The 26,618-nt window shown below is 39.8% G+C and overlaps 2 protein-coding genes across 10 annotated transcripts in view; both read right to left on the bottom strand.

Moving 5' to 3' along the window:
- tnk2a (tyrosine kinase, non-receptor, 2a) overlaps nucleotides 1–6,039 on the bottom strand; it is a 29,110-nt gene extending 23,071 nt beyond the window's left edge. The window contains exons 1-4 of one of the 6 annotated variants that reach the window (XM_062020939.1): nucleotides 5,704–6,038; nucleotides 5,505–5,610; nucleotides 2,688–2,854; nucleotides 2,484–2,606 (exon numbers count right to left, since the gene is read on the bottom strand). In XM_062020939.1, the coding sequence (XP_061876923.1) occupies nucleotides 2,484–2,597 (114 nt within the window). In that variant the 5' untranslated portion in view covers nucleotides 2,598–2,606; nucleotides 2,688–2,854; nucleotides 5,505–5,610; nucleotides 5,704–6,038. Of the gene's footprint in view, nucleotides 1–2,483; nucleotides 2,607–2,687; nucleotides 2,855–5,504; nucleotides 5,628–5,703 lie in introns of all 6 variants that reach the window. The other 5 variants (XR_009821151.1, XM_062020940.1, XM_062020938.1 and 2 more) reach the window with 5 other exon arrangements.
- Nucleotides 6,040–7,005: 966 nt separating this feature from the next.
- tfr1b (transferrin receptor 1b) lies at nucleotides 7,006–26,057 on the bottom strand. 4 transcript variants are annotated; one of them, XM_062020943.1, is made up of 19 exons: nucleotides 25,905–26,057; nucleotides 22,348–22,387; nucleotides 19,302–19,512; nucleotides 18,935–19,223; nucleotides 18,566–18,703; nucleotides 16,210–16,294; nucleotides 15,982–16,104; nucleotides 15,802–15,897; nucleotides 15,585–15,724; nucleotides 15,393–15,514; nucleotides 13,199–13,318; nucleotides 12,945–13,030; nucleotides 12,371–12,434; nucleotides 12,235–12,302; nucleotides 11,909–11,976; nucleotides 11,743–11,833; nucleotides 11,450–11,677; nucleotides 8,713–8,862; nucleotides 7,006–8,648 (listed from the first exon to the last, which is right to left on the bottom strand). In XM_062020943.1, exons 2-19 carry the CDS (start codon nucleotides 22,378–22,380, stop codon nucleotides 8,439–8,441), a joined length of 2,322 nt encoding a protein of 773 aa, XP_061876927.1. In that variant the 5' UTR covers nucleotides 22,381–22,387; nucleotides 25,905–26,057; the 3' UTR covers nucleotides 7,006–8,438. The 4 variants fall into 4 exon arrangements, with proteins under 4 accessions (XP_061876927.1, XP_061876929.1, XP_061876928.1 ...); XM_062020945.1 differs by having other exon boundaries at nucleotides 25,986–26,057; XM_062020944.1 differs by lacking the exon at nucleotides 25,905–26,057 and adding an exon at nucleotides 22,742–22,933.
- Nucleotides 26,058–26,618: the final 561 nt, after the last annotated feature.

Below are 26,618 nucleotides of genomic sequence, written 5' to 3'. Positions count from 1 at the left end.
AAAAGATCCCCAAATGTATTCAATAATGAATCAGCGCATTACATAGCATCATACTGGTAAAAGGTAATCAAGTATGAACCAGATCACAGTTTACACTGCTGTGCAATCTGGATTAGATCAGGATCCAAACTGCTTGGCTACAACAGCTTCTCAATTGTACTCCGACATAATTTTTTTAGGCTGCGCTGGTTATCAAAAATCAGTAGCTGTCAAACTTTGTTCACCAAGTGCCACCTCAGAAAACACTTGGCTTTCCGAGTACCACCACCATGACCAACATTAAAGTACAGTAATGTAGTAGGCCTAAGTATTCATTAAAAACAAGGCAGAGGTTTTATTTGCCAAGTATATTTAATATTTTTGGCTGCTGTAACATTACACACAGTTTGAACAGTAACACTGTGTTTGAAAATAGGAAAATAAAACACTTTATTATTTAAGTGATTATTTGGCGTACTACTAGATGGAGATCGCGTACCACAGCTTGAAAATCACTCTCACAGAACATAGTTATATCGTACAGATATAATCCCTCCAGGAATTTGCGATGTTGCGATTGCGCCAATTCAACCAGTTACCACAAATTATGAGCAACCTCGCATTTTTGTCTAAAGACATCGCTGCACATTTGCGTCAATTTCGTCAATGGAATTTGTCTCTGAGCAGTGCTCAAACTCGCACGTCATCTGTCAAATCAAAACTTATTTTTGTTTCTTGTGTAGACGAAGCAGGAAAAACAACGTGTAACAATATATCAACTCTTTATTGCTCAAACGGCACAACTGTCATTCTTCCACAAAGCTCAGAACTACTTAGTTTCCGTCTACGGCGCTAAGCCTTCTGGGTAATGAAGTATATCAACATTTAGCAACACTCCATTGTCCCAACTTCCTACTTTACATCTATTTATCTATTTAACCTTTATTTATCCAGGGTAAAACAATTTAAAAACATATTTTTACTAGCAATGCTGACCTCGCAAAGAGGCATTTACATGTTAGAGATGTTGAAGTGTGATAATAATATAATCTTGCATCATCTCGCATTTACCAGCCAAAATTAACGCTATTCATCGCTCTCAACAGTTCACAAATGCTCTTTACGTGCAGGGAAGAATGAGTTTGAACATAAATTAATGTGTAAGATGAACAAACACTTACACAGAGAACGTCTGCAATATGTGGACCACAGAGCTGACAATAAAGACGCCTTTGATGGTGTTTCTTTATGCAGTATTAATGAATTATTACTATCATTGGTTATAATTAGAGATGTCCGATGATGGCTTTTTTACCGATATCCGATATTCCGATATTGTCCAACTCTTAATTACCGATTCCGATATCAACCGATACCGATATATACAGTCGTGGAATTAACACATTATAATGCCTAATATTGTTGTGATGCCCCGCTGGATGCATTAAACAATGTAACAAGGTTTTCAAAAATAAATCAACTCAAGTTATGGAAAAAAATGCCTACATGGCACTGCCATATTTATTATTGAAGTCACAAAGTGCATTATTTTTGTTAACATGCCTCAAAACAGCAGCTTGTAATTTGGGACATGCTCTCCCTGAGAGAGCATGAGGAGGTTGAGGTGGGCGGGGTTGGGGGGCGGGCGGGGGTGTTGAGGTGGGGGAGCGTCCCGAAAGAGTTAGTGCTGCAAGGGGTTCTGGGTATTTGTTCTGATGTGTTTGTGTTGTGTTACGGTGCGCATGTTCTCCCAAAATGTGTTTGTCATTCTTGTTTGGTGTGGGTTCACAGTGTGGCGCATATTTGTAACAGTGTTAAAGTTGTTTATACGGCTACCCTCAGTGTGACCTGTATGGCTGTTGACCAAGTATGCGTTGCATTCACCTGTGTGTGTGAAAAGCCGTACATATTGTGACTGGGCCGGCACGCAAAGGCAGTGCCTTTAAGGTTTATTGGCGCTCAGTACTTCTCCCTACGTCCGTGTACACAGCGGTGTTTTAAAAAGTCATACATTTTACTTTTTGAAACAGATACCGATAATTTGAAACCGATCATTTCCGATATTACATTTTAAAGCATTTATCGGCCGATAATATCGGCAGTCCGATATTATCGGACGTCCCTAGTTATAATCAATTAAAACAGTGCAGTAATTGATAGTGAACTGAATATGTTATTTTACGGCCATCTGGTGTATAGTGCCTGTGTAGTAGAAAACGAGGTAAAACGTCAACACAGTATTTGTTTTCCAAATTATGTTGAAATCCTGTGCTTTTTTAGGTTAAGGTGACAAGAAACTCTAAAAAAACAGATTAATAAAATCACAAGTTAATTCAAAAATGTGTACTTTTGCCGCAACGTTTTAAAAACAAAGCTTCTGCAAATTCAAGTATTTTACGTCGCAACAATCACAAAAAAAGCCCTGGAGGGACTGAACAGTAAACAAATCCATAAACAATACACAATCATCAAAAGGTATTATTTCTCCTTCACAACTTCTTTACCATCTGTCGTCCGACACTCTCTTGCATCCTTCCTCTCTCCTCTCCTTCCTCCTCGTCGCCCTCCTCGCCTCCTCTGGCGTAGGGAAGTCGCCGGTACACGTAGCTGTCTCCCATCGCCGCCTCCTTTCACAAAAATATTTGGCTGCTAACACGTTCTTGCTACGCTAATCCTGCCTGCTGCAGCACATACACACACACACTTACACGCACACACTCGAAGCATCTTGCAGCATCCGTTTGTATCACCAAAAAGGTATCGATTCCCTCGCTCAAACGCTCACTGCTGACTCACGGCTTCCCGCGGACACCTCCATTGCTCTCTTTTTTCCTCCTCTCTCCTCCGATCACTGATGGTGAATAATTCAGCAGCGCTATCGAGGAGGAGGAGGAAGATAGAGGTGGGGGAGGCAAACGAGGATGCGAACAGATGGATGGCGAACTGCACTTGACACAAATGAGGGGACACTTCCCAGCATGCACCTGATGGAGGTGGAGGAAACGGCAATGTGTGTGTGTGTTGAACATTACACACACATTATATTAGCTCTCTATCTGCACCCTAAAACACGAGCCCCCCCCCATCTAAGTGAGCCAAACCGTTACCAATAGCAACCGCTCCCAGGCTCACTGCTGCCTGAAAGCATCCGCGGCCCTAATGAAAATCACGTCAGTCCCCTTTCCTCTGGCCAATGTTTAAAACGGGGCAAAGGCTCTAATAATAGAAGCATAGTCAAAGATCTTATAGGTGACAGGAACTCTCTGCTGTTTTCAAGTAACTAAGGAAAAAAACCCTCGTCAAAGATCCTCCGCATGACAGAAGGGCCCTGCTGTATTTAGGAATCTACACCATATATCTATATAGCTACAGCAAAAATGCTCGCCAAAGATCCTCTATAAGACAGAAGCACTATGCAATTTATGAATCTGATGCAAAAACATAGTCAAAGATCGTATATACGACAGGAACATTCTGACTAGATAGATAATGTATGTATATTGATGCACATTTACATCTATTTTAATTTCACTAAAGAAGCGTTGCAACTTTTAAAAACAGTTCATTTGTAATAAGTTTGTTAAATTCATGGCCTAGTGGTTAGAGTGTCCGCCCTGAGATCGGTAGGTTGTGAGTTCAAACCCCGGCCGAGTCATACCAAAGACTATAAAAATGGCACCCGTTACCTCCCTGCTTGGCACTAAGCATCAACGGTTGGAATTGGGGGTTAAATCACCAAAAATGATTCCCGGGCGCGGCACCGCTGCTGCCCACTGCTCCCCTCACCTCCCAGGGGGTGATCAAGGGGATGGGTCAAATGCAGAGGACAAATTTCACCACACCTAGTGTGTGTGACAATCATTGGTACTTTAACTTTTTTTTTTTAAATGTGTTCAAAACTGGAACATAATAAAGGAGCCGGTCAGATCTCTCAGTGAGGTGGCTCGCTGCAGTCAGCCAAATTTTAGAACTGTCTGCATTACTTTATTTACAATAAATAAATTGATTATCGACGTTACCAATCAAGGGTGATTTTTTTTTTTTTCCTTTCCCATTAAGAAATACAATCATGTGTGCTTACGGACTGTATCCCTGCAGACTGTATTGATCTATATTGATATATAATGTATATATTGTGTTTTTTATGTTGATTTAATAAAAAATAAAAAAATATATTTATTTTTTTTTTAATTTCTTGTGCGACCCGGTACCAATCGGTCCCGGTGGTTGGGGACCACTGCTCTACATGACAGGAAGGCTTTGCTGTTTTCAAAGACCTCTGCAAAATTGATCGTCTATATGACAGGACCACTCTGATGTTTTTAAGGATGGACAGAAAAAACACGAGTCAGAGATCCTCTATGAGACAGGACCTCTCTGCTGTTTTAAGTAACTCATTTAAAAACACTAGTCAAATATCCTCTATAAGACAGGAACAATTAGCTGTTTTTAAAGACCTACTGCAAAAACTTTAATCAAAGACCTTCTGTACAACAGGAGCTCTCTGCTGTTTTTAAGTAACTCATTTTAAAAAACTAATTAAAGATCCTCTATATGACCGGAAGGTTTTGCTGTTTTTAAACACCTTTCGCAAAAACACGAATCAATGGTCGTCTATACGACAGGACGTTTTTAATAAACAACTGCAAAAAACACTTGTCAAAGATATTTTACATGACAGGTATGCACTGCCATTTTTAAACATCTCCAGAAAAAAAACACTAGTCAAAGATCCTCTCTATTCCTTTGCCAGAAAAAAAAACACTTTTCATAGATCCTATACGATAGGAACTCTCTATTATAAGTAACTCATTTTTAAAAAAGCTAGTCAAAGACAATATTTATGACAGGAACGCTTTGTTGTATTAAAGACCTAATAGTCGACGATTGATTGATTGATTGATTGAGACTTGTATTAGTAGGTTGCACAGTGCACAGATCGTCTATCCAACAGGAGCCATCGGACATTTCTGAGATAGGCTCCAGCACCCCCCACCCCCCGCAACCCCAAAAGGGATAAGCAGTAGAAATGGATGGATGGATGAACTGCAAAAGCATTCTACATGACAAGAGTGTGCCGGCAAAAACGCTTGTCAAAGATCCTTTATAATACAGGAACTCTCTGCTGTTTTAAGTAACTCATAAAAAGACGAGTCAAATATCCTCTACACAGGATAACGCTGCAGTTTTAAAGAATTATGTTGCAAAAAATATTAAGTTATATTTCTAATATCAAGGGTTGAAACATCCACACACAAATCGGACACTAAAAATGAAAATTTGATTTAAATCAAACCCGATCGAGATTATGAAATAAAACTAGCGGCTATGCTAACTAAGCTAACGACCACTAGAGGTCGCTGTTGAGAATTGACGCTAATTGCTCTAATCTTTTAATCTGCTACCTGGCGTACCTACTATCTTCTAGGACTCGTTTACTCGTCCTAGAAGACAAAGTTGGACATTTGGTTTCCTGGAGGACATCAACTCGGTCCAAAAGTACCAAAAAAGCTGACCAGTTTTACCTTGCAAGTCTTCTGGAGGATAAGGACTGGATTAGGAGTTAACGCAGACTGGGGTCATGGGTCACAATTTCTGGGGGCGGGGGGGACCCCACAGCCATACCTGCAACTATGAATAGGGGAGTGCTGTCAAAATTAGAATATAATATTTCATTTTAGTAATTCAAATCAAGCACTGATGTTGTTCAACATGGCCACTTACCGATATTGCATTCAAAAAACGACATTTGTCATTTATATTTGTTTACGATTCACTCATCTTTAAAACAGCCCCAACCGACGAGTCGTGTGGGCTTGTGGACCATCATTGGCGGCCATTGGCCTCTTTGCGCCCTGCGTGCCACCGGTGGGACGCGGTGGTTTATCGTCAAATCGTCAGAAATTAAACAGGACCGTCATCTTGTTCTTCCGCCGTGAGGTACGTAAAATCCCGCCGGCGTGCTTCACCGGATTTATCCGCGGAAACAAGCGTAGTGAAACCCGGAAGTATCAAAATAAAAGTACTTCCTGTCATGCGGGACCAATCAACCACCGTAACGGCTTGCCTCAGCACCCGGCGATTTATAGCCAAATTAGCGGGACCGTTTTATTGGTCCTCTTCATCACGGTGTGCAGCATATACATCTTATAAGTAGACGCAGCATGGAGCGCTACTGCCTACTGGCGCTGACGAGACGCGGGGCCGCCATCTTGGAGTGGTGATCCGCTCCACTCAGTGCAATTAATTTGTCAGGTGTAATGAACTGTCAGCGCATTTAATTCATTTTACCTCACTGAATACCACTGATTTTCACGCGTTTTTTGTCATACGTGTAGCTATGATAAAGGACACATGTTTTGGCGTGTTTTATTATTCATAGTTTGCTTAACAGTAGTAGAATATTCTTATATGCTATAAATGACCAGACGTCCGAGATCAAAACTGGGAATATAATCCCAGAGAAAAGCGGAAAAAACGGTCAGCTATTTTTAAATTCAAGAAACAATATGATTAGGTTATATATACATGCGTATATGCTACATAAACAATGTATGAATACATTAGATATCTATATATCTTAGGGACCTGTTGCTGCAGCAGAGTTTATTCTGTCTGGACACTCTGTATTGATATTTTGTATTACATTCTCCCCTTAAATGATGTTTACAGTGATTGTTTTATATGTATTTTTTATGTATGTCTCTTTGGATAAAAGCGTCTGCCAAATACTTAAACATAAACATATATAAACACCTGAAAGTCTTTATATCAGCTAAAACCACCAATCTGTTTCACTGGATTCAGAATAAAACCAAATTCTGTTTTACCCAACAATGTTCGTATTTGAATATTGTTACTTGAAAACTTAGTCCTGGTTACAATTTTACTGTTAAAGTATTGTCTTATACTTTGCCTAAAATGAGAATGCATCATAATCAGTGGCGGCTGGTGAATTTTGTTTTAGGTGGGGCTGAAAGTTTGTTACTTTATATTACCGAGGGTTTATTGACAAAATAAAAGCGTAAATGTACACAGTAAAAAGGTTGCAAAGCTCAGGGGTTTATTTATCATCTTGGTCAAACATGGAAACACCATTATCAGAAATTGTGCTCAAAAACAAACATTTTACATCATTGTTCTGCCGCTGTTGAATGTACAACAAAAGCTACACAGACTTTACTTGCTCTAGCTTCCCATTTTTGGGGGGCTAGACGGGACACGTTTCATGTATGGTGACAATTTAGAAATGTAGGATTATCCCATTTCATAGTGCATCTTTTGGCCAGACAATAACTCTAATGTAACTCGAAAACAAGCAAAACATTTGCAAATGAGACAGACACACGTCTAACAGCAATAGGCTAGGCGCAGGAGACAAGAATGCAGGAGTGAACTGAAATTCTGAAGCATTACAAGTTAAACATTTCTACATTTGATAGATTTTTAAGGTCTAAATAGGGAAATTGAAAATCAGAGACAACATCAACATGCCTAAGCGCCACCACCACAAAGCAAAGAAACAGTAATAAATATGTCAAGTATAAAACTCTGGGAAACACTGTCCCCGATAAGTTGTTCCACCCTTGGGAGTGAAATATGAGAGGCACTGCTCTCGATAAATACACACTTAAAGACAAACGCACACACAAACACACGCCGGTAGGCAAAAACTACCATCACTTTTCATTATGGAAGACACTGCTTCCGATAATGGGGTTGTAATTATGGGGGTCACTGCCCCCGATAACTGACGCCAATCGCTCCAAAGTGAACATTAGGTTGTCAATTGCATGTAGTAGAATTTTGTTTGTTATTAATTTGTCCGCCTTATACCTTTTAGACACAAAGCCTTATTTTTCATACATAATTTGGATAGCTAGACTTTTTCTTTTTTAATTGTGTCGAATAATTTATTTTGGCTTCCTGAGTGAGGAGCGGTTGTGGCACTCCAATTTTTGTCAGCAAAAGTTGAAGAGTCGTCACGTAGCAGATGCTGCTGTCAGATTAACGGTATAACCGTCATAATTATGGAAGACACTGCTTCCGATAATGTCTTATGAAAACAAGAAAAAAGAAAAGAAAAGTGAACGTCGCGCTGCTAAAACTGAGGTATAAATGAGGTTTTATGGCAGGAAGTCTCAGCAAAGGCGCTCTATTGTGTGAGGAGGAGGCAGCAGGTTCATCAGTAGCATTCAAAGTTTTCTAGTAAAACTTTTTCAAGTTGAAGCCCCCCTCCCTCCACAACATAAACTGATTTTAAAAAAACATCCGAAAAAAGTACAATTTGTAGCTAAACAAGTATGTTTTTCCGTCCTGGCGGTTTAGGGTGTTAAATACAAATTGTTCCTTCAAAAGGGCGGGACTAAGAGTTGTGACTGACAGCTTTCGTTTGAGTGCTTTTTTTTTCTTTGTCTTTTCAGTGTTCACTTTTACACACGCACGCCGGCGCCCTCGATTTAATTGTCGTCCTCTTCCCAGATTTCACTCATCATGCCGTTGGCACACCCCTTCACGCTCCAGGTGGCGAAGGCCAGCTGGGTGTGTAGCTCTTTGAGGTCCGTCATCTCGGCGATGGACGCCAAAGTGTGGGGGCCTCGGCCCAGCAGGATGTGACGGAAAGGGGTCTCGACCGGGGACACGTACGGCGAGAGCAGGTTCTGCTCCACCTGGAATGAAAGACAAGCGGCTTAAGGCGCTGCCGGCGAGGCTTACTACTTATGATCTTCTTACGCTCATGAGCCTTTCGTTCAGGAGGCGACAGGCCCGTTCTTCGTTCAAGTCAGTGTGGAGGATGGCGGTGTTGAGGTTGGCCACCGCACGCTGGAAGGTGCCGTGAGCATTCTCCAGCCAGTCTGGATCCACGCCTTTCAGATCACCACTCTGCAGAGCAAAAAACAAAAATATATGAGCGTAGGAGTTAGCATGTTCTCCCCGTGACTGCGTGGGTTCCCTCCGGGTACTCCGGCTTCCTCCCACCTCCAAAGACATGCACCTGGGGATAGGTTGATTGGCAACACTAAATTGGCCCTAGTGTGTAAATTATCTCTGTTGGCCCTGCGATGAGGTGGCGACTTGTCCAGGGTGTACCCCGCCTTCCGCCCGATTGTAGCTGAGATAGGCTGCAGCACACCCCGCGACCCAAAGGGAATAAGCGGTAGAAAATGGATGGATGGATGAAATAGCACATAGCTTTGTAGTCACTACAATGTCATCTTGACTCCTTTTATAGCTTGTCATCAGGGTGGAACGTATGACATGCAGTTCTCTGCCAAAACAGTAGGGTCTTGTCAGATTTCTTCATCCCAGGCAAACAATGGTAATCAAACAGACGATATACTGTAGAGGATGATTGGAGCTAGAACTAATCAATGTATTACAACGTTAACTCTTATTGCAAATTATGATGCGAAATTGGAGGAAAAGTGGTCTGCAAAGTAAGTAATGTGCTAAAAGCAGACCATTCACAGGGTTTGAAGGGGGAGGAGCAAGCCACACACACCATTTTTAAAATGACAGCAAAAAGCATAGAGAAATTACAAATATGTAAGATGCAAGTACTGCCTCTTTTCTCGGTTTTCTAGGTATATTTTAAAAAGCATTTTATGAAATCTCAGCTGGTGGAAAATAGCAGAATATAAAACTAATCAGATTACAGTACCAAACCACAAGAGTGAACGCAGCCTATGACTATGGATGGGTGTTTACATTTTAACTCATACCAGCTCCAAATCTGTACCCGAAAAACTGTGCCGGTGCTTAAAAAATGGACATGTTGTGAGATTCAAATTGATTAGACTAGTATTGGAAATACTTCAAAGTCAAATATTTCAAAGATTTTTATGGTAAATTTTTCCATACATACAAGACTTACGGAAAAATCGAGATTAGTAAAGGTGTAATAAAAAAAACCATATTTGCGACTTAATTGCAACTCTTAATTGATTTAAAAAGATTTTTTTAAAAATCGATAAAAAAAAATCTCTATATTATTTTATTTTTTTCAATCTGTCCTGTCCAGCCACTCAGACAAATCATATTGCTGATGTCGATGATCATATCTGCTGTACAGATTTACTTAAGAAAAGAGAAGTGTTGGATACTTCTCCTGTTGCCTTATTTGTCTGGAGCAAATTTCCAAGTTCGGGGTAAGAGTGGTTTCTGCGTCCAAGTGCAATTTGAAACGTCAGATTGGCATTAAAGCCAGTAATTGAGGTTGTGAATGTGCTTTTATTCTGAAGGTGTCTTACAGGACGTCACTGCTTCTGACAGCAAAATACTTCAATTGTGTAAGCCTAATGTAAAAATTGGCCCTAGTGTGTGAATGTGAGTGTGAATGTTGTCTGTCTGTCTGTCTGTGTTGGCCCTGCAATGAGGTGGCAACTTGTGCAGGGTGTACCCCGCCTTCTGCCCATGTGCAGCTGGGATAGGCTCCAGCACCCCCGCGACCCCATAAGGGACAAGCGGTAGAAAATGGATGGATACCTACTTGAAAGGGATGTTTGCAATATTTACACAGATATCTAGAGGGCGCTAACTTTCCAATCTATTTTACACAGTATATTCCGCCCTCATCCGGCTTCTACGATGTAATGACTTAATACGTGTGTGCACATTAATTTTGGGTGTTAGCTAATAATAGCGATTTGGATAGTAAGTGTTAGCTGTCATTATATGCATATTCTATCATAAGAATATGACTGCAAAAGGTTTGTTGTTTCTCTTGGACTGCTATTGTATGTGTGCATGCGCTCCTGCGCGTACGTGCTGATGAGACCGGGTGAGTGACCGCCGTTAACACCAATCATTTCATTCGAGCCGGAAAAAATGTTACAACACAAACTTAGTAATTGTGAAAAATATAGACCGTTTTAACACAAATGTGTTCTGTTAAACCAATAATGGTAACACAAGCCTGCTAATGGTGTTCATGTTATATTTTTTTGCTTTGAATAAATGTAACTGTAAGCAAGTTGCAAACAGCCCCTTTAATACATAAAGAAAGAAATAAGAAAACGACAACAAAATGTCCTAATCATTGCAGCAATACGGAACATACAGACAGAACGTGCCAAAAAGTGACTTTTGTAATATCGATTCTCATAATTCTGGGGGGGGGGTGGTTTGTGAATGCAATCTTACTGGCTGTTTGTAACTGTCATTGGTGCATGATAAGGAAGTGCTGTGTTTTTGTGGCTACTGGTTTGCCTAGCGCTGCGTTGCTTTCGGTTATGAGGGAGGCTGTTGGCGGGCAAAGGTTAGTAATGACTTTAACAAGAGCGTCAGAATCTGACGGTACATTTCTTACAAAACGTTACTTGTCCAACATCATCGGCAAGCATTCATTTAGCACCGGTCTGGTTAATATCGCTTACGCTGGCACCGGTGTCGTTATGGAACCCATCTAACCGTACCTATGACAACATGTCTGTATTTACTACCACAACACGTTTTATTGCAAGGTACTCACCTGGACGAGCTGGTAGACATGCCTATAGACTCGCATCAAGGCTTTGGGGAGAACCTTGCGGTACCCACTCACGTCGAGCCTGAGCAGGCGATCGTGTACCAAGCGTAGGGCCATGTGGCCGGCAAACTGGGCAGCCAGCACTGTTGTTTCGCTGGTGCGCTGGGCCGTGTTGTACTTCAAGTGGTCCATGTTGTCCATGCTGGTGCCGTAGTACTCGTAGGCCTCCACCTTTACAAAAGGTGGTTAGTGAGCTTGGACTAAAATAATCCTGAAATGTGACAGAAAAGACTCACATTGGGAGTGATGAAGTGGAAAGAGATGGACGGAATTCCCGCAAAGGCCAAAAATGGATAAGCAGGGTCGTCAATGGACATGGGCCTCAGTCTGCAATCACACAAACATTTTATTTCCTCCTTGTGACATTCTGTCTACTTTTTAGCTTAAGGCTTGACTACTCACACATTGGTCTCCCATTTTGTGGTGCCCACCATATCGTACACGGTCCCGGAATCTATTGGACTCCTCACCTGGGACATACCATTACAATTAATAACAGACATGTTCATAGTGACACAATTACAAGACACTATTTCTCCACCTAAACAGCAATCACAAAGATAGTTTAGTAAACGGCGTTCACACTTGACTACAACAAAGACAAAACTTGTTAAAACCAAATCAAACACTGCAAACAGAGGAGGAGCTATGGTGCTAATTTGACTGTGATCAATTTAGGCGTGGTCTGATATTGAGGTTAACACAGTGGAATAAAGCTGTGACGCTACCTCCTTCATTGTGTCCTCCAATAGGTTGTACAACAGCGGGCTTGCTGAGGCAATAAAGCCCCCGCGACCTGTGAAGACCCACAAGTTTGGTTAACAGACAACCTGTAATTTTCATGCGGTGTGTGTCTATACGTACCCATGACCATCCCATCCAGGTTTATATACGTGCACATTCTCTTGTCTAGTGAGGACAGATAGCCCTGAAAACAGACATGTTATTAAAACATTTGCTACTAATATTTTCCCGCCTTTGAACAGAGTGAACTGTACATGAGAGCTCATCTCATGTACAGTTCATTATGATGATGGACACAACACGAATGCACCGTGTTTCCTATCCTTGCAATTACACACATATTGCATCTCATTTAGGATCCGGAAGAAGAGGTACCAGGAACCGGACGAAGGAAGAACAATGTGTGCGCGCTCAGCACAAAATCCGTGCTCAGGCGATGCTGCAACATGGACAAAGCATGTTGAGGGCGTCCATTCTGCTTTAGACAGTTTGGTCTCCTCTCCAACGCTGGTATTGCTATCGTTTGTACTTACCGGTACTCCTTGTTGTAGAATATATTGTTAAACTTCAACTCTAGTCACCTCTAATCACTTTACACCACCTTAGAACAAAAGGATCTGGGTGGACTCTTCCATCTTAAAATGGAGGGTCCTAACATACCTTCTGTGCATCCTAAATCATTGATAAATCTCACCTCCAAAAATTCAGTGGCGCCAACGCTGCCGTATTCGCCGGCGCTCCAGCTTGCAAACACCAAGCTTCTCCTGGGTCGAAAGCCATCTGGAAGGTTGCACGTAAGCATTCCGTTACGTCAAGCTTGTTTTAAGCATTAGTGGCCCCCAACTTTGGGTTGTGCTCACAATGCCAGCATACATATATCTAATATTAATTATATCATCATATACAATCATCACTATGAAAGTGATTCATGACTGTATTTCTTAGTACCTTTTGTCACCATCTCACTGATGGCTTTGGCCAACTCCAGCAGCACGGATGAACCAACGGCGGCTCTGGCGTAGCCTTTACCCCATGCGTCCCTCTGGGCTCCCAGGACCACGTACTGGTCTACAACACACACACCACATTATTTTCTCCCACTCCAAACTTTTCCGACAAGTGCCGCATACTTGAAAAGTCAACGCATGATATTTTTAAAATGCTGCCCGAAAAATACAAAACAAACAATTACATATTCGAAGCCAAATCCATGTGTCAGCTTTGGTTATTAGTGACAAAATATATTATCTAATGTTGTCTAATGAATCAGATTAATCACACTTTTGAATTTGGATTAATCATGATTAATTCTAGATTTTACGTCCTTGCTTGATTTAAATTAACTTTAAAAATACACTTATATTTGAACACAAATGCAGTTACATTGTCAAAACGTGACCCAGAATTTTTTTTTTTACATTTCTTGAATGCAAGTAATTTCTTTGCAGTGAATTATGTGAAGTGAAATATTTTCATACATCGCTTTTTTCTCTACAGACTCAAACCACTTTGCATAGTGATCCTCATTATATGCATCTTTAAGATACATTTAAACCAGTGTGGGTGGCAGTGTAACCAAGGACACAACACAACTTCTAGTCTGTATTGCAAGATTATCATCGACTGTGTGGATTATTTATAGTCTTTTTTTTTTTTAAATTCTGATTAACGTCATTTATTACTTAAATGACGATGGCCCTGGAGGCGTAACATTACTGCTGTTGCTGTCGCCATGTCACTTTTACAGTTATTGCTGTAGCTTGTCTCTTGTCCCTCCCCCTTGGTCCTATTTTCTCTCGCAATTTACCCTCAGTCCCTCTCGCTCAGGGGTGTCAAACGTACGGCCCACGAGCCTGAACAGGTTTAATCCTTTTTGCCAAGTATAAAAATGAGCTGCAATTTTTTAATGAAATAAATTGCTGTTCTAAATTTGTCCACTGGATGTCGAAATAGCAATTCAAGTGTAACTCACATCACACAGTTTAAGATGATGCGTTAGCTGACTTTAAGTGCCCTATGGATTGGCTGCCGCTACTCCAATCAGCGCAGGTGCAAGCAATCAGCTGCTCCTGTTATGGCTGAGGGCAGACTACTGCTGTAGCGACACCCAATACCTTCTTTAAATGTAAATTACCCACTTAGCAGATAAAATTACGAAACGGTAAGATTCAAAGACTTAAGTCAACATGACCATCATCTTTGTAGTTAGAGTTCCTGCAGCGCTCGCAATTAGTTGACGGTGTGATGCGCACCCTGAACTCCATTGTAAAAATGTGTTTTTCTATATTTGTTGTTTGTTGTATTTAATTTTATGCTTAAATCTAGCGTGTTCACATTGGTTAAGTTTGTAGTTATTTTAGCTTTAATTCGGCTATTATGGCGTCATTTTTTGATAATTGTTTTGATGATATTATAATTGTAATATTTAAATGATGATAAATGAATGTGTTGTGGCTTTTACCAATTCGGCAGTTTGAGGAAACACTCGGTTGATTTTCCAAACACGTATTTGAGAATGCTGAATAATGGCTTTGTAAAAACATTGAGACAGAAGTCTAAGTTCATTGTGTTCTTCATGGTGTTTTTGAAACTGCACCAATTTTTTCCTCAGAATTTTCAACTAACTTGAAGTATTTTGCCAAGAGGATTAGTTGTAATATGTACCTTTCCAAAATGTGCTTGTTCTATTTTTGGCCAAAGTAAAACAAAAGAAACAACATTGAAGTTGTCTTTATTTTGAAATTATTATGCCATGATTTTATCAGTCCGGACTGTTTGGAAATAGATTTTCCTTCATGCGGGCCCTGAGCTAAAATAAGTTTGACACTCCTGCTCTAGCTCAACCGAAATGGTTGAGACAGACGGCCACCCCACAGAGTCTGGGTTCCGTTTGAGGTTTCTTCCCTAGGAGGCGTTTTTCCTTGCTTTTGTCACAAAGTGCTTGCTCATATGGGGTAAAGTTGGTTCTTAATGCACAAGGAGCGTAGTTTATGACCTGCGCCATGTGTAAAGTGCTTTGAGATAACTTATGTTGTGAATTGGCACTGTGTAAATAAAACTGACTTGACTCTTCAAAAAGATTCAATACGCTCATTAGCAAACCTGCTTTATGTGTGTTAAGTGGGCCTAATCGAGTACATACCAGGATCTACAAATCCTTGGATGACTCCGAACACATTGTGGAGCTCTGTGTTGACCAGCACGTTGTTGACCTCCACAGTGATGTTCGCCACACCTCCGAGGTTGTTCGAGCCACCGATTGTCCTACAGAGCATATGGAAGACATTCAGAATGCAAATGTAGAGAATATCCATATGCACAACATCATACTCACTGTAGGAGGGTCTTAGCCATGTTGGCGGTGATGGTCTGAGCCAAGATTTTTGGCAAAGCAGATGACTGGGTCGGCGGGAACTGCGTATGGTTGAAGGAAGGGAATCCCGGAGTGTATGGGTCGCCTGAGCCCAGATGAACCTGATGAGACAGGGAGAACAATTGGAGGTGGATGTTGATGGTGAAAACTAGCTAGTACCGCCTTAATTGCCACTCACATGGCCATAAAGTGCTGTGTCAGCCAAAAATGTGTAATCTTCGGGGTCGGGGTAGATGAGAACAGCAGAGGCTCCACTGGCTTCAGCATTTGCCACCTGGAGAAAAAAAACAAATAAACTCCTTAAAAAAAAAACACACAAATGGCATCCAAAAGAGGCGTTCCATGAGGCCGGACATACCTGCTCTGCAAAGCTGTGTTTTCCAGCACGCAACAGCAACACGCTACCTTTCACCTCAATGTTCGCCTTCTGCAGAGTGTCCAGATCCTCAGGACGGCCGTACCCGCCGTACACCAGCTTGCCCTGAAAACATTTTTTTTTTTTTTTAAAAAGGTGGACCAATTGAGTTTAGCTGATATTTACATTTTGCAATTAACAGAAGCGTCAGCAGAGGCCGCAGTTACTCACCTCCATCTTCCCTGTGGCGCTGTAGGCAAGGTAACCTTCAGGCTTAAAGTCTTTGGATCCAAAGGTAATAATGTTTGGGCGTTTGCTGCCAATGACAAATACATTGTTGGTGAAAATAATAGTCACAGCGAGAGAGACAAAATATGGATGGACAATATGGCCTAAAATCTATATTGCGATACCAATATATAATACAAAATATTATTTGGCATATAAATGATAATAGAGGAATTTCAAAACGAGTTACAAACGCTCCCAATTTAGCTGCTGATGTATGCAGTAACATATGCTTTCATTTGTTTTTGTATTATTTGGTCAAACTATTATTAATCTTCTTGCTAATTTGGTTACTTTCTGTTGTAACATCGTTCTATCTACACTTCTGTTCAAATGTAAGAAGCACTTATTCTTCTGTTTCTACACTTTAGTTTTGGATAATACTACAAATGTGGGTATCGAGCCAAGACGAAGTAGTTACAGTCGCGGTATTGGTCATACCAATGACGATGCTGATACTTCAAATTTTCAATATCACAGATGATTTAATTTGTGATCACAGTAATAATCAGATTGGCAATAAAAATTAAAAAGAGCTTTGGACTTTGTGTGACTTCTTCTGGATGCTTCAACACATATTACTTTAAATGTTTTCACAGAAAAAAAACAGCTTTTATTTGGCTGTGGCGGTGCGCCACCATCGGGTATATTAAGGGGAAACCCGGCGGTGAAAAATATAATATAATTAGTTATTACTACTATTGGCTTACCTTACCGCATAAAGGGACTTATTTCCTGAGTTTGTAAACAATAACAAAAACAACAAAATATTTTTTGATAATAAAAAATGTCCATCTAACCACTGTAGTTTAGATCTTATACTGATTATTAGAGATGTCCGATAATATCGGCCTGCCGATATATGCGTTAAAATGTAATATCGGAAATTATCTGTATCGTTTTTTTTATTATCGGTATGGTTTTTTTTTTGTTTTTTGTTTTTTTAATTAAATCAAATTAAAAAACACAAGATACACTTACAATTAGTGCACCAACCCAAAAAACCTCCCTCCCCCATTTACACTTATTCACACAAAAGGGTTGTTTCTTTCTGTTATTAATATTCTGGTTCCTACATTATATATCAATATATATCAATACAGTCTGCAAGGGATACAGTCCGTAAGCACACATGATTGTGCGTGCTGCTGGTCCACTAATAGTACTAACCTTTAACAGTTAATTTTACTAATTTTATTCATTACTAGTTTCTATGTAACTGTTTTTATATTGTTGTACTTTCTTTTTTATTCAAGAAAATGTTTTTAATTTATTTATCTTATTTTACTAATTTTTTTAAAAAGTACCTTATCTTCACCATACCTGGTTGTCCAAATTAGGCATAATAATGTGTTAATTCCACGACTGCATATATCGGTTGATATCGGTATCGGTAATTAAAGAGTTGGACAATATCGGAATATCGGATATCGGCAAAAAGCCATTATCGGACATCCCTACGGATTATATAGTTGGTGTCGTTACTGTTGATATTTGCACCGACTCGCCCATCTTGTTTACATTCAAGAGCTTTATCCTCCAACGGTGTGTAAAGTAGCATGTTTAGCTATTACTCCAGTGATAAAGATACTGTACATTTAAGAAACGAAGAGGCTTGCTGATTTACAAGCAGCTTTGTAAAAAACAATTTTTTTAAATAAGAATTAAAAACAATTTTTAAAAAAGAAAAATTTGTTAAAAAATAAAATAAAAAAAGAGGCGGCTTTGCACTGTCAATAACATTAACCGCTTGCATGTATGCTACAATGCGCGGACATTTGTTTGCTTGTTGTCAAAATTGTGGGACACCGCTATAATAATAATAATGGATTAGATTTATATAGCGCTTTTCTAGACACTCAAAGCGCTTCACAGAGAAGTGAGAACCCATCATTCATCCACAGCTGGTGGTGGTAAGCTACTTTCATAGCCACAGCTGCCCTGGGGTAGACTGACGGAAGCATGGCTGCCAGTTTGCGCCTACGGCCCCTCCAACCACCACCCGTCATTCATTCACCAGTGTGAGCGGCACTGGGGGCATGGGTGAAGTGTCCTGCTCAAGGACACAACGGCAGCGATTTGGATGGTAAAAGGCTGGGAGCTAACCTGCAACCCTCAGGTTTCTGGCAAGGCCGCTCTACCCACTACGCCATGCCGCCCCGCTATAGCGTGTCATCAACATGCATTATCTCGATATGACAATTGTATTAAAAGCTCTATTGTCGGCTAAATTGATATCATTTAAATCGTTTATATCACGCAACCCTACGTCAAATATGATAAAGTATTCTTTTTGAACCTGTCGGGCTTCTGCAGCTGAACATAGTGGACATCTGTCCAGCTCTGCATCCTCAGTCTCCTGAATTCGTCGGCGATGAGGTTCCCCTGATGAATGTCGCCTTCTCCGCCCGCCAAGCGTGATGGCACATCGAACTCCCTGCAGAGAGGTCCTAATTAAACTAATTTTTAATGTACAGTAAAGCATGTTTTACACAACAACAAGCCTCATTATTATATCAGAAATTCCAGGAGCTATAAAAAGATTTGTTATGCTGCTGCTGATCGGTCATCCGGCTGCTTGGTGACATTTTGGGACGCATGTTATCAAGCTTTAAAGGAGCTTCAAGTGGTTATGACTTCAATCAGGCGAGATAAGTGAAAAGCGTACTTAAGACGTGAGTCAAAAGCCTCGCTGGTAAGTTTGTTGTCAAGGAGCTGGACGATGTCCTGCCAGTTTAGCGGGAGTTCTCCCACATGTGGATCCACCTCTTCCTCTGGTTCTGGCTGTGTTTTCACTGTCACTTCTGGCTGTGTTTTCACGGTCACTTCTGGCTGTGGCGGTGTCCCTGTCACCTCTTTCTGCACCTGGTCCGCTTCCCCTACCGCCGCCGACTGATTCCCGCAGCTGACAGGGTCCACAGCCAGCTTCTTGTGGCTGACATAAGCAACAAAGTAGCCTGGAAAACATTTGTGATACTGCTCAATTGCAGGGGCCTACTGTGTTTCAAACTTGCCGATGAGAGTGTATGTTTTACCTAGGATGAAGGCGACCAAGAAGCCAATCGCCAGGAGACAGAAGATGCGTCGGTTGTTGCCCCGGGGCGCCGGCCGGAATGTCGGAGACATGTCGTTTTGCTCCATCTCTGTGTTGTCATCGCCGGCATCATCAGATAGTTTAATCTCCACATGTCTATTTGAGTCATCGTCACACTGCTGGGTGAACCTTCTATACTGGACGCTTTTAATCTGGCAGGGAAAGGAAGGAGGAAGTGCTGTAAATAAACTATAGAAGTAATGTGATCTAGCAACTGCAGGAGGAGAGTCACCAACTACTCCCTTTGTGTGACAAAAATGTCTAAAAGACCGCTTTAAAGATCATTGTCAAAATGTTTTTTAATTTATACAAATATATTCAAAGAGCCATTTTATGTTTTTTATGAGCCATCTTTTAATTTGTCTGTCTGGAAAAAAGGCTAAAAGATCCCTTTTCAAACATCAATAGGGACACACCCATTTCAGTAGCTAAGTGCAGGTAACAGGAAAAGGTGTCGGTTTTCAGCATGCTGTCAATAGGAAATAGTAGCGCCCTCCGGTAGACAAATATAACAAAAGTTGAAAGACAGTCGTCCAAGTTTAAAGCTTCAAATAAAAAAGTTGCATAAGATTAAATTTAGATGAGTGTATGATTAATAAATGCCGGTGCCAAAAGGTATCAAGACTTTAATGACCAAAAAATGTATTAAGAGTAGGGCTGACAAACGATTAAAAAGATTTATTCGCGATTAATCGCAGTTTGTCCATAGTTAACTCAAACTTATCGTGATTAATCGCAGATAAATATAATTTTTCATCATTAATAAGTGTGCCCTAGACAGATCATTTTCAAGTTTTAATACCATGACTGGACAATTAGTTTGCTTTAATGAAATGTTTCTTAAACATTATGCTTTTTTTACACAGCTCAACACAAAAAGGACATGAACACGCTTTGAAAAACAATTTTTTAAAAATACTGTGTTGGTGCCTTGCCAAATTTTGTATTTTGTAGGAATACAGAATTTGTATTCCTGCTATAGGAGCACTTGCATTAAGAGGAGAAGCAACACCATGTTTAGATACCACTTTCACGCATTAATAACACAAAATGTGGATTGCTACAATCATGGTTTGATTGTCAAAGATGTTTAGTAATGTAAAATGTGATATTTCCACCTAAATAAATGCTTCTGATATTCTGTACATTACATGTTGTACAAGTTAATTGTATGCATATAGCTGCATGAAAATGTGTTAACTTTCTCTATTTTTTAATAAAATGTAGTATTCAGCCTGTTAAACAATCTGTAATTGCGGACTGTCAATCAGATAATAAAAACAGAATTACCGTAGCGATGGGAATATTGTGTAGTGAACTGTAATTACCCGATGTGGGCTGCAGAGGGCAGTGGCCGGCATGCCTGCTCTATTAGAACTAGTCTCAATGGGAGCGAAGAAGGAGTCGAGAAAGTGTTCTAAGAGCCCTCGTGTGTGTGCATCACGCTTCTGCCTGTTTAGTTCAACAGTGCTATTTGTGAACATAAATAAAAGGCTGACCCGCCGCTATTACAATACACTTTATTTCAATCTGCCAGAAAACAAGTATTTAGGTAGAAATATCACAGAACACTACAGAACATCTTTGACAAAGCATGATCCCATTGTAAGACAATTTTTTGTTGTCTTGTTGGTTATAACGAATGTGAAGAGTAGTGGTATTATTGTATTACCGGACGTGTGTGATTGTTATGAGAAAAGACTTGACATATTTTGACTTAGTCTACGATTCTGCTGAGCTTGTATTCCATCTTAATGAAGCAGTTCAAGTAACAATCTACTTTTTATGTTTTTAATGCACGCAAGTGTAATGTAAAAACGGACGTGAAGATCCTCCTCTCTGCAAGCGGCAAAGCAAAAGAGTTAGCTCCAATGAGGTCGTCTCTCGGCGATTGAAGATAAAATGGTCTTGCCATGAGAACAACTTGCCATAGCTTTGGACTGCTCATGTCCGCTTTCTTTGTGCATTTCTGCTCGCAATTTTTTCGCTTGTGGCGCAGTAACTCAACGCCATTACATTTCCTCAAGCTACAGAATGGCACAAGGGTCAAAAAGGAGTCAAGACGTTAATTGCGCATTAAAAAATTATCGCCGTTGAAGGTACTTATACATAATGCGTTATCGCGTTAACTTTAAACAAATCAATTGCACTTTTGAATTTGGATTATTTTGAATATTCACAGTAAAATTGCTTCCTTACATAATATTAAATACCCTAGAAAAGAGACCTCAATATTTGAACACGAGTGCAATTTTAAGAGTATTGTCAGAAATTCAGAATGTCATCCAAAAACATTTTTTTTATATTTTACTTGAGTGTACATCATTGATAACAAATGTATCTAAAGTACAGTCGAGCAAGGTTTTCCCGTTAATGTAATTGAATGCGGCGCGTCGCCACTGCATTTTCATTACAACCACACCTTGAATTTTTTTTTTACCTGAAAACAAATTAAAGTAATATAATATATTGTAGCCCCCAGAAAAAAATTAAAAATCTCTAGACACTTAAAAATTATCTACAAAGAACATAGTACAATAAGCAGCAACAATTACAAATATAGCAAAACGACAAAAAATATATGTTAATACTTATTAATAAAAACATTTATGTTTTTAAATGTATAGATACATTTTTTTGAGCATTTTTAAAGAAAAAATATAGCAAATTATGCAAACTACTCGATAACGTCATGGTGATTACGCCCATAAACACACCCCCACCGCCGCAGGAATCTTGGCAGTTTAGGGGAAACCCTGGTCGAGGTTTATTTTAAAGTGAAATTTACTAGCAAGCAATCCACGCAGCCTTTCAGGTAACCATCTGCATTTAATGTAAAGAAGCACGTGCGCTTCAAGAATTGTGTGATTAATATGCAATTCTACAAAATTAATGCAATATTTTTTTGTGATTACTCACGAGTTAACATGTTATTTTGATAGACCTAATAAAAAGTCAAGAAAAGACCAGCTGTATTAGAAACTCACCACGTTGTTGAATGTAGACTTTAAACGATCCATTTCGAGTCTAAAATACACAAAAACAGCACAAGTCAACACAAGCACTGTCAATTAGGATTCTCAAGTTTTTCCTGTGGGTCAAAACACGTTTACACAATTACAAACACCATCAAAATATTGTACAATTGCTTTGAAAAAAATTGTTTCAACTTCCAAGCATTTTTATAAAGAGGTTTTTAAAACTTTAAAAAATTACTGCACAATTTGTTTTAAAACGAAAAACATATTATATTCTTCTACAAATTGTAGTTAACAAGCTGCCTCACAAACAAACCATTTTACTCAAGTACTTGGCATGACACTTCCTCCTAACTCTCCCCGTGATAAAGTGATAACCTTCTCATTTTTCCAAGCCGCTAACCTGCTTTGACCTCCTCAGTCCGCCGTCAGTCCGTTCTTCTTAGCCTAGACCGACACACAAGCCCAGATAGGGTTGGCCTTGGTGTATTTCCACAGCAGCAATGTTTAGGATTTAAACAAAAACAAACTTTGCCTGCTCGTTCCAACACCTTACTGTTTCCTTGGAAGATTAGTTATTAGCAGAGTAGGACAACATAACCTCCCCTGGCAACCTTCACCGGAACAAAACTGGTTTAGCCGGTGCGCTAACTTTAAACTGATTCCAGGAAGTTTTTTAAAATAAAAATATTTTTTCCTAGATGTTTCCGCATGATCACATTTTGGTTACAATTGTACTAACAGATTCTATGCAAAAAGCATGTACCAGCAAAAAAGGCTTGACTAATTTGTGTAGTTTTGTGAATGTGCATATTAAACATGATACAATTGAACTAAATCATAAATGATAGACAGGAAATGTCATGCCCTTTTTTTTTACCATACTTGAAAAACCTTTTCAACCCTATTTCTTCTTTACTAACAAAATGTATTTTAAAAAGTATCTTAAATATTGAACTTTCCAACAGCCCCTTTTGAAAGGTCATTAATACTTAATACTTGTATTAATCTCCATGCAGACCTGAGGGCTTTACCAGGGAAATAAAGCACTTTGATTGACAGGAAGCGGTGAGTCATTGCAGAATAAACATTTATATAGAAAGGTGGGGAGTGGCTACGTGTGTTTCCTCATAACCTGGTTACACATGCCATGCGGCAAGCAGCTTCTTCAACAAAAAAGGGAGCAATATATACAATATCTTAAAAATGAAACAAAAGGTGTATATTTATTTTACGGCTGTCAAAAATAAACTGTGATTAATCACAAAATATTGCATTAATCACGAACACACTTAGACTAATCATGCAATTTATTTTGACTGTACACGCTCTTTTACCATAACCGCTGTATAATCAGTGATCAGATCAATGCATAGGTCAGTACAAAAATGAGCGAGGGGTGTGCTCGCTGAAAACTTTTACTCCAAATTAGATAAAACTGTTACCAGGTTTTGTACAACTAAATGACATGCATTAAAGTAAAACTTAAAAAATCTTCCTGGATGACATTCCGACTGTAAAATTGCACTTGTGTACAAATATTGGGGTATTTTCTTAAGTAAATTTTAACTATGCAGAGGAGTAAATCCCCCGTGATTAATCATGATTAATTACAAATTTTACTCCAAATTATATAAAACTGTTACCAAGTTTTGGACAAATAAATGACATGCATTCAAGTAAAACTTAAAAAATCTTCCTGGATGACAATCCGACTGTAAAATTGCACATGTGTACAAATATTGGGGTATTTTCTTAAGTAAATTTTAATTATGCAGAGGCATACCGGTACTTGCCAACCTTGAGACCTCCAAATTCAGGAGATAGGGGAGTGGGGGGGTGTTTGGTAGTAGCGGGGGTGTATATTGTGGCGTCCCAGAAGAGTTAGTGCTGCTGGGGGTTCTGGGTATTTGTTCTGTTGTGTTTATGTTGTGTTACGGTGCGGATGTTCTCCCGAAATGTGTTTGTCATTCTTGTTTGGTGTGGGTTCACAGTGTGGACCATATTTGTAACAGTGTTAAAGTTGTTTATACGGCTACCCTCAGTGTGACCTGTATGGTCGTTGATCAAGTATGCCTTGCATTCACTTGTGTGTGTGTGTGTGTGTGTGTGTGTGTGTGTGTGTGTGTGTGTGTGTGTGTGTGTGTGTGTGTGTGTGTGTGTGTGTGTGTGTGTGTGTGTGTGTGTGTGTGTGTGTGTGTGTGTGTAAAAGCCGCATATAGTATGTGACTGTTCTGGCACGCTGTTTGTATGGAGGAAAAGCGAACGTGACAACAGGATGTAGAGGACGCCAAAGGCAGTGCCTTAAAGGCACGCCCCCAATAGTGTTGTCCGTGTGGAAATCGGGAGAAATTCGGGAGAATGGTTGTCCCGGGAGATTTTTGGGAGGGGCACAGAAATTCGGGAGTCTCCCGGGAAAATCCTAAGGGTTGGCAAGTATGTGCAGAGGAGTAAATCCCCTGTGATTAATCATTATTAATTACAAAATTACAACTTTTACTCCAAATTAGATAAAACTGTTACCAAGTTGTGTACACATAAATGACATGCATTCAAGTAAAACTTAAAAAATCTACCTGGATGACATTCCGACTGTAAAATTGCACTTGTGTACAAATATTGGGGCATTTTTTAAGTAAATTTTAATTATGCAGGGGCATTCTTGCCAACCTTGAGACCTCCGAATTCGGGAGATGGGGGGGTGTATTTTGTAGCGTCCTGGAAGAGTTAGTGCTGCAAGGGGTTCTGGGTATTTTTTTTTTCTGTTGTGTTTATGTTGTGTTACGGTGCGGATGTTCTCCCGAAATGTGTTTGTCATTCTTGTTTGGTGTGGGTTCAGTGTGGAGCATATTTGTAACAGTGTTAAAGTTGTTTATACGGTCACCCTCAGTGTGACCTGTATGGCTGTTGATCAAGTATGCCTTGTATTCACTTGTGTGTGTGTGTGTGTGTGTGTGTGTGTGTGTGTGTGTGTGTGTGTGTGTGTGTGTGTGTGTGTGTGTGTGTGTGTGTGTGTGTGTGTGTGTAAAAGCTGCATATAGTATGTGACTGTTCCGGCACGACAGGATGTAGAGGACGCTAAAGGCACGCCCCTGCAATATTGGGGCATTTTCTTAAGTACATTTTAATTATGCAGAGGAGTAAATCCCCTGTGATTAATCATGATTAAATTACAAAATGTGATTAATTTGATTAAAACGTGCTAAGCATTTGACAGTCCTCGTACATATCGAACTAGGTTTTACAGACTGTACTTAAAACACATGCATGTTCACAAGCAAAAAGAAAAAACGTTCATCGTGGAAATATATTAAAATAGGAGGGACAAGCGGTACAAATGGATGGATGGATAGATAGGAGGTTTTTGATGATTTCTAGAGCAATGATGTTGTATAGTTAAGAGGCTATGTGAGTATGACGTATCAAGGACTCACATGGCCGACGGACTGTGAATGTGTGACATTGTGTAAGCGCACACTATCCTCCATTGATATCGCACAGCACAATGGCACTCTGGTAAAAACCAGTATACATATACACGAAATAATTAAGAAGAGTGCACTTACGTTCGTTTCGGCACACGTTTACGACGCTTCCGCTACACCGACTGCACTGCGGGCTTAAAAGAAGAAATGTGCCGTCCTTACCCGGGAAAGAGGAGAGAGCAGAAAGACGAGACGGCGCTTCCGCTTACGTCACGATGAGCCGTTGCAGTACGTGCCAGAAAAGCCAAAAACCATTTTCGATTTAACAACACCTGATTCGATACAAGACACGCATTTATGCGGGAAAGAAATAATCTAAGCACAAATTGAAAACATTCAAAAGATTGTCCACAGTTTTTAAACACAATTTGAATCTGTCAATTATTTGTGTTTATTTTATTAATTCTTAAAATACGTGTTTTTTAGCTACACTGTAATATTAGATTTCTCTGTTCAATATATCACTTTTTCTCACTGGTTGTTCTAAAAATGCTACATTAATAAATTTGGTAAGGTATGGCACTGTAGATCAGGGGTTGTTAACCTTTTTGACTTTGGGGCCCGACTTTTCTACTACACACGAGTTTTTGATTGATTGATTGAAACTTTTATTAGTAGATTGCACAGTACAGTACATATTCCGTACAATTGACCACTAAATGGTAACACCCGAATAAGTTTTTAACTTGTTTAAGTCGGGGTCCACATTAATCAATTCATGGGCCCACTCAAATATTAACACTGAATCTTACTCTTGATTCATTAATTGTATCGAATTTACTTACAGTGTGCAAC

Source organism: Entelurus aequoreus, linkage group LG15 (genome assembly GCF_033978785.1).
Source record: "Entelurus aequoreus isolate RoL-2023_Sb linkage group LG15, RoL_Eaeq_v1.1, whole genome shotgun sequence".
Taxonomy (NCBI): domain Eukaryota; kingdom Metazoa; phylum Chordata; class Actinopteri; order Syngnathiformes; family Syngnathidae; genus Entelurus; species Entelurus aequoreus.
This window is presented reverse-complemented; position numbering and strand designations above follow the sequence as displayed.

Excerpts from the sequence above, each read along its gene's own strand:
- tfr1b (XM_062020943.1), bottom strand. The coding sequence starts at position 22,380 with ATGGATCGTTTAAAGTCTACATTCAACAACGTG. Across the intron at positions 11,977-12,234 it reads TGGAGGACACAATGAAGGAG|GTGAGGAGTCCAATAGATTC; the intron begins GTAGCGTCACAG and ends GGTATGTCCCAG. Across the intron at positions 8,649-8,712 it reads TGAACGAAAGGCTCATGAGC|GTGGAGCAGAACCTGCTCTC; the intron begins GTAAGAAGATCA and ends CTTTCATTCCAG.